Here is an 8,426-nt window from a genome sequence, read left to right on the forward strand (position 1 = left end):
GTTGAGGACACTTTCCGTGATCTGGAGGCCAGGCCACCTGAAGGATCCAGCACCGTGTCCTCAATTATGATCGAGGAAGGAGAGCTTCCATGAGGATAGGCAACGATATCCACAAGGTATAGTTTATTACACAAGCGGGGTGCACCACGACAGATATCGGTTCATGGCAATCTTGGATCTATTTTTGATCCAGGGGGGCCTGTTGTGGGAAAATATCGGGGCCCATGTTTTTCTATATGTATATTTATTCACATGTCCATTCACATCTCCGTTTAATCATGTGATAAATGTACAAACGCACAAAGGCAAGTCATACCTCACTAGAAAATAGGGACGGGTTAATTCAGACATCCAGGCAGGCAGTAATCAACACAGGCCATCTACACCCACAATGCCAAAAGTCTGAAAAACCCATTTGAATTAGCAAAATAATCAGGGAAACTGCACTGAGACAGACAGACTGCTCAGAAATCCAGAAAGATGGTTATCTTCGGATGAACATGGAGGGGAGGCCGTTAACACCACATCACAGTTAGAACAACCCTTTGAAATGCTAAATGGGGGCCAGGAATCGGCCGGAGATGCAATTATCAGGTTTGTTTCAAATAATTTCTGTACTTAATGTGATTATACGGACCATCCAGTATTCAATAAAACAAAAAATCTATGTTTTTTTAAAAAATAAATTTAGTGTACCCAATTTAAATTTTCCAATTAAGGGACAATTTAGCATGGCCAATCCACCTAGCCTGCACATCTTTGGGTTGTGGGGGCGAAACCCACGCAGACACGGAGAGAATGTGCAAACTCCACACGGACAGTGACCCAGAGCCGGGATCGAACCTGGGACCTCGGCGCCGTGAGGCAACAGGGCTAACCCACTGCGCCATGGTGCTGCCAAAACAAATCAATGTTAATATTAAGTTTTACATTTATCCAACTATCTGTACTCTGTAAAAACAATTAACATATCAATACGACATCGGACAGTACAACTGGTCATTGCAATGTACAATGGGGGAGAGACAGAGACTCGTTGGGACCTGCAGCATTCAGGCCCGAGCCTCTGTATGTCCACATACATGTGAAACAAAGACTTTTCCTTAAAGTTCACCACAGTCTCCAGGACTCAACTTTAATTCCCTCCAACACCAACTGTCAGAATGAACAAAATGCCGTCCTGGATGTAACTGAAGCAGAAACAGTAACAGCAGAATCCACCCCATTATCACTTGTGAAGTTGTTCGTGACTGAGTAAGCGCCAGGAAACACAGAATTCCTTCCCACACACAGAGCAGGTGAACGGCCTCTTCCAAGAGTGAACTCGCTGGTGTCTCTGAAGGCTGGATGAGTAACTGAATCCTTTCCCACACTGAGAGCAGGTGAACGGCCTTTCCCCAGTGTGAACTCGCTGGTGTCTCTGCAGGTGGGATGAGCAACTGAATCCTTTCTCACACTGAGAGCAGGTGAACGGCCTCTCCCTAGTGTGAACTCGCTGGTGTGTCTGCAGGCTGGATGAGTAACTGAATCCTTTCCCACACTGAGAGCAGGTGAACGGCATCTCCCCAGTGTGAGCCCTCTGATGTTTCTTCAGGGTGGATAATTGAATAAATCCCTTCCCACACTGAGAGCAGCTGAACGGACGCGGTTTCCCAGTGTGAACTTGTTGATGTCTCTGCAGGCTGGATAACTGAGTGAATCCCTTCCCACACTGAGAGCAGGTGAACGGCCTTTCCCCAGTGTGAACTCGTTGATGTCTCTGCAGGCTGGATAACCGAGTGAATCCCATCCCACACTGAGAGCAGGTGAACGGCCTTTCCCCAGTGTGAACTCGCTGGTGTGTCTGCAGGTTGGACAACTGAGTGAATCTCTTTTCACACTGAGAGCAGGTGAACGGCCTCTCCCCAGTGTGAACTCGCTGGTGTGTCCGCAGGTTGGATAAATGACTGAATCCCTTCCCACACTGAGAGCAGGTGAACGGCCTTTCCCCAGTGTGAACTCGCTGGTGTGTCTGCAGGTGGGATAACCGAGTGAATCCCTTCCCACACTGAGAGCAGGTGAACGGCCTTTCCGCAGTTGTGAACTCGCTGGTGTGTCTGCAGGTGGGATAATTGACTGAATCCCTTCCCACACTGAGAGCAGGTGAACGGTTTCCTCCCCAGTATGAAACTCGCTGGTGTGTCCGCAGGTTGGAGGAATCACCGAATCCCTTCCCACACTGAGAGCAGGTGAACGGTTTCTCCCCAGTGTGAACTCGCTGGTGTGTCTTCAGGCCGGATAACTGAACGAATCCCTTCCCACACTGAGAGCAGGTGAACGGTTTCTCCCCAGTGTGAACTCGCTGGTGTGTCTTCAGGCCGGATAACTGAACGAATCCCTTCCCACACTGAGAGCAGGTGAACGGTTTCTCCCCCAGTGTGAATTCGCTGGTGTGTTTTCAGGCCGGATAACCTGAACGAATCCCTTCTCACACACAGAGCAGCTGAACGGCCTCTCCCCAGTGTGAATGCGTCGATGAAACTCCAGCTTAGATCGGGCACTGAATCTCTTCCCACAATCCCCACATTTCCACGGTTTCTCCATGTTTTGGTTCTCCTTGTGTCTCTCCAGGTTGGACAATCGAAACCTTACCGACACACAGAACACGTGTACAGTCCCTCCCCGCTGTGAATGGTGCAATGTTTTTTTCAGACAGTGTAACTGGTTGAAGCTCTTTCCACAGTCAGTGCTCTGGAACACTCTCACCTGCTTCTGTGTCCCAAGGAATCAAGTGATTCTGTCAGATCAAGACGTGACATTTGAGATTTCTGTCTGTAATTCCTCCTCTTCTAATATCCTGGAAAAACAATTGACAAAAGTCATCACTGTCAGTACAGGACAGGAATTCAAAACAGACAATTCTGCTTCCGATGGAACATTCTTCCCTCTCTCTTCCCAAAAGCTGTAAATCTCCATCCCACACACTCTCCCTCCATTCTCACTCTGCTGTATCTAATATTCACCCTCCCAATTCTCCTGAAGGTGCTGATTCAGGCTGATTGACAGATCCCTGCTCACTGCTTCCTGTCCTGGACACAGTGACCATAACAAATAGGAGCTGCAGTCAGCCATTTGGCCCATTAAACTTGCTGAACCCTTTATTGAGCTCAATTGCCGATCTCCTCAACACCATTTTCCCACACTATCTCCCATATCCCTTGATATCTTTGTGGTGAATGTAACTCCGTAATTCACACTGTGCTGTATATACATGAGACCATGCATTTGTAAGCGCAGTTGCGTTGCCCGACCACTAGGGGGAGTAGCGCTGGGAATGCTTAGGAGTTTGTACAGGGCTCCACCCTTGGCTCCGCCCATGACTCCTCCCCCTGGACTGCTGTATAAATACCAATGCTCAGAGCCAGTCATTCAGTTCATCGAGAGTTCAACGCGGAACAGGCTGGCTCTGTTGTAAGTAATTAAAACCACTGTTCATATCTTAAAGCACGTGTCTAGTGAATTGATGGTTCCATCAATTTAATCGACTTAAGAAACAGTCAGGATCAATCATGGAATCAGCCCTCAAGCCTGAGCGACTGGAACTCGACCCACAGGATGCAGAGGCAAAATAATTTTTTTCTCATTGGCTGCGGTGTTTTAAAGCCTACCTGGCGGAAGCAAGCACAGCCGAAACAACAGAGGAGCAGAAACTGAGCCTACTGCACGCGAGGGTGAGCCACAGAATCTCTACTCAATTAAACTGCGCCGGTTCGTATACTGAAGCCCTAGCGCTACTCGACAAAATGTATGTAAGGCCTGTAAATGAGGTCTACGCGCGACACGTGTTTACTACTCGCCGCCAGCGGCCTACGGAACCGCTCGCAGAATTCCTGAGAGAGCTTAAAACTTTATCTAGTGACTGTAATTACCAGGCGGTTACTGCGGCAGAACATAGAGAACTTGCTGTACGCGATACCTTGTTGCAGGCCTTAGGTCAAATTACGTGCGCCAACGACTGCTGGAAAAGGGGGCCCTAAATCTTGAAGCGACTGTTGAACTTGCTACCACTATGGAGGTCTCCTTCCGCAGCCTCACCTCGTTCCCCGCGACCCCGTCATGGGCCCCCGACCAGCGACTCCCCCAGGCCTGCGCCACGCGGCCACCCAGCCACAATGCTGCTCCAGCCTGCCACTTTTGCGGCCAGGATCAGCACTCGCGTCAGCACTGCCCAGCCCGCAACGCGACCTGCAGCAGCTGCGGGTGAAAAGGACACTATGCCAGAGTGTTTCTAGCGATGAAAGCCCCAGCCTCTAACCCTCCCACGGCTCAAAGCACTCGTTCCCTGAATTCACAGGCCCACAGGCCCCGAAATGCTGCAGCCTGTATGCCGACTCCGCCCCCACCCGACATGTGCTACTCATGAGGGCAGCCATCTTCGCAATCCTCCTCCATGCGGCCGGCCATGTGCGACTCATGGGGGCGGCCATCTTGGCAATCCTCCTCCATGCGGCTGGCCATGTACGACTCATGGGGGCGGCCATCTTGGGATCCATCCCCTTCAAACTCTGAAACTCACCTCGACGACTACGAACTCAGAGGGCAGTCATCACGGGGCCACTCCAGCACAGCTGATCGAGCCGCCGACGACCCGCAACTCAGCGCAGTCACCCTGGACCAATCGCGCCCGAAGCATCTGCGAAACTCGATGGCGACGGTCCAAATTAACGGGTACAGCACGCCGTGCCTTTTCGACTCCGGGAGCACTGAGAGCTTCATACACCCAGATCTGGTAAGACGCTGTTCGCTCCCCGTTTTCCCCGCGCGGCAAACTATCTCCCTCGCTTCGGGCTCCCACTCTGTCCAGATCCAAGGGCACACCGCCGCGACGCTCACAATCCAAGGCGCTAGCTATGCCAAATTCCAGCTCTACGTCCTGCCCGAACTCTGCGCCCCACTCTTATTAGGCCTTGATTTCCAGTGTAATCTCAAGAGTCTCACCCTCAGTTTCGGCGGACCCCTAGCCCCACTCACTATCTGCAGTCTAGCCACGTTGCGAATCTCCCCCCCCTCCTCTCTTTGCCAACCTCACCCCGGACTGTAAACCCGTAGCCACTCGCAGCAGGCGGTACAGCCTGGAGGATAGGGTGTTCATCCGATCGGAGGTCCGAAGGCTTCTCAGTGAGGGGATCATAGAGGCCAGCAACAGCCCCTGGAGAGCTCAGGTGGTGGTCGTCAAGACCGGAGAAAAATTCCGTATGGTTGTCGAGTATAGTCAGACCATAAATAGATTTACGCTCCTTGACGCGTATCCCCTCCCCAGGATTGCAGACATGGTAAACCAGATCGCCCAACGACCTCTGCCACCCGGGGGTCACCCGGCTCGCCCACTCCATCAAAGCCCGAAATCTGCCTTTCTCCACTGAGGAGGTAAAAGCCGTCACCAGAGACTGCTGGATCTGTGCAAACCGCACTTCTATAGACCAGACAGGGCCCACCTGGTCAAGGCTTCTAGGCCCTTTGAACGCCTCGCGATCGATTTCAAAGGGCCACTCCCCTCAACTAACAGGAACGTTTACTTCTTAAACGTCATAGATGAGTTCTCCCGCTTCCCATTTGCTATCCCGTGCCCCAATATGACCTCCCACACAGTCATTAGGGCCCTGCATAGTATCTTCACCCTATTTGGTTTCCCCAGCTACGTGCACAGCGACCGGGGTTCGTCCTTCATGAGCGACGAACTGCGTCAGTACCTGCTCGACAAGGGCATCGCCTCGAGCAGGACTACCAGCTACAACCACAGGGGGAACGGGCAGGTGGAGAGGGAGAATGCGACGGTCTGGAAGACCGTCCTACTGACCCTCCGGTCCAGGAATCTCCAAGTCTCCCATTGGCAGGAAGTCCTCCCAGATGCGCTCCACTCTATCAGGTCCCTCTTATGCACAGCGACCAATCAGACCCCTCACGAGCGGCTCTTTAGTTTTTCCAGGGGCACTACCACGGGGTTCTCTCTCACGGCATGGCTGAAGACACCGGGCCCTGTACTCCTCAGGAAGCACGTCAGGGCGCACAAAACCGACCCCCTTGTAGAGAAGGTGCGCCTGCTTCACTCCAACCCCCAGTACACCTTTGTCGAGTTCCCTGACGGCCGTCAGGACACCGTATCCCTCCGGGACCTTGCACCCGCCGGATCCAGCATCCCCTCTATCACTACAGATGCACCCCTCATCCTAGACCCCACCCAGCCGCCCCCTCGCGCTCCCGAGCCCACTAGTTCGCTCCACCTGTACCGCGCACCCGCACCAGCTAACCCCCAGCGCCCCCAGTCCAACCAGACGTGTATGGAGCTTGGACGAGATCTTCCCTGGAGTCCGCCATCGTACCCCAACCCACAACACCCGTCCAGCCACCGCAGGAGGCTGCAACCCCGGTGCTCCGCAGATCGCAGCGGACAGTTCGACCACCGGACAGACTCAATTTATGAACCACCACCCCCGCTGGACTTGATTATTTTGTAGGGGGTGAATGTGGTGAATGTAACTCCGTAATTCACACTGTATTGTATATACATGAGACCATGCATTTGTAAGTGCAGTTGCGTTGCCCGACCACTAGGGGGAGTAGCGCTGGGAATGTTTAGGAGTTTGTACAGGGCTCCACCCCCTGGACTGCTGTATAAATACCAATGCTCAGAGCCAGTCATTCAGTTCATCGAGAGTTCAACGCGGAACAGGCTGGATCTGTTGTAAGTAGATTAAAACCACTGTTCGTATCTTAAAGCACGTGTCTGGTGAATTGATGGTTCCATCAATCTTCACTATCTCGAAACCTATCAATCGCGAAATGGAAAATACTTGCTGACAGACGTCTGGAGTAGAGAATTCCAAAGCTTCACCGCATCCTCGAATGAAGAATTCACTCCTCATCTTCACTTTCACTTAATTTTCCGACCTGTTCCCCATGACACTCAACTCCCTCGTCAATCGGATGTCTGTCTAACTTCACGGCACCGAGGTTTGATTCCGGCTCCAGCTCATGAATCTGCACATTCACCTCGTGTCTCCGTGGGTCTCATATCCACAACCCAAAGATGTGCCGTGTAGGTGGATCGGCCAAACTAAATTGCCGTTTAATTGGATAAAAATTGAATTGGGTACTTTTAAGTTCAAAAATGTTTTGGTCAGGGTGGGCAAGAGTCACAATCCAATCCAGTGACTATCCACATGTGCTTCGTGTAAGGTTGTGGTCAATGCCCACCCCTCCACTTTTCATCCCAGTCCAGGAGGTGGAGACTGTGCTTCGATCGGGTAATGGCGGCCGCAGCTCCCAATATCCCCCATGCTGGAGAACTTCGCTCCATCTGCCATGCGGGCAGATGGCCCGGAACTGCACATATCCAAGGGGAAAAAAAAATGGGTACTTCAAATTAAAAAAAGAAATCTGTCTAACTCATCCTTGAATATATTCAATGACCTCCAGACTCCACTGGTCCCTGAGGAAGAGAAATCCCGAGATTAACAACCCTCTGAGGTAACAGATTACTGAAAATATATGACGTAGTTATAGTACAATATTACAATACGAGAAATAAAAATTATATGTACTGTACAGAACCATAAATAATATATCTAATCTGTACCATATAACAACACTTGACATATCTCTGGCCGATATTAATTTATTGACCCTTAAATGTTCACTGATGCTCACTGAATCAAAAGGAGGGACTGTGGTGACCTAGCCGGCCTAGTTTTAAGCTCCATTAAAATTGGATATCCGAAATTAAAGAAATGGACACTTTAAGTTAAACTAGTCAGCACCAGCAAATGGCCTGCTGGGAATTCGAACTTGGTCAAGTTCGAATATACAGACTCCGACATGTCTGGAACTGCCCTACCAACTCGCCATCAACAGATCATTGCACTCTATTCATTGCACAAGCCCATTGTCAGTGTCCCAGATCGAGCCAGACTCTTGTGCACCCAGAACAACAGGTTATGTGCCAGCAAACAGCACAGAGGTGGACACCTGGGGGTGGGGCCCAGTCTCCTGTCAAACAGACATCAAGAAACCCATTGGCTGTTGGGACCCTCTCCCGCGATCTCATTGGCCAGAAGCCAGAGTAGTTTCTGGAAAAGGCGGGGAGGAAGGAGGATAAAAATAGATGTCCAAAGCACACCAGCAGCGAAAACCTGATGTGGGAGATGACCCTGACCAACCCCAGACTGACCAGAGAAGGAAGGAGGGAGGAAGCTGCCAGCGAGACTAACTTAGTGATGATGGACCAGAGAGGCTTGAGGATTGGATCTACAGTTCAATCCAATCACCTTTGGGGGTAGTAGAGCTGAATCCTGGCTATTTCTTGTATACAAACTTGGGTTAATTTACGGATTAACTTTGTTCAATAAAGATTGTTGAACTTGTATTTTGTGCTTTGTTCTCCTCACTAT

General features: G+C 50.9%; 1 protein-coding gene across 1 annotated transcript; it reads right to left on the bottom strand.

Moving 5' to 3' along the window:
* Positions 1-772: 772 nt before the first annotated feature.
* LOC119951846 (zinc finger protein 239-like) lies at positions 773-2,401 on the bottom strand (the record flags this gene model as incomplete). Its single annotated transcript, XM_038775227.1, has 2 exons — positions 773-2,083; positions 2,171-2,401. Coding segments are annotated over 2 exons (1,086 nt in total), but the record flags the coding sequence as incomplete, so codon positions are not given.
* Positions 2,402-8,426: the final 6,025 nt, after the last annotated feature.

This window comes from Scyliorhinus canicula, chromosome 17, assembly GCF_902713615.1.
Source record: "Scyliorhinus canicula chromosome 17, sScyCan1.1, whole genome shotgun sequence".
Taxonomy (NCBI): Eukaryota; Metazoa; Chordata; class Chondrichthyes; order Carcharhiniformes; family Scyliorhinidae; genus Scyliorhinus; species Scyliorhinus canicula.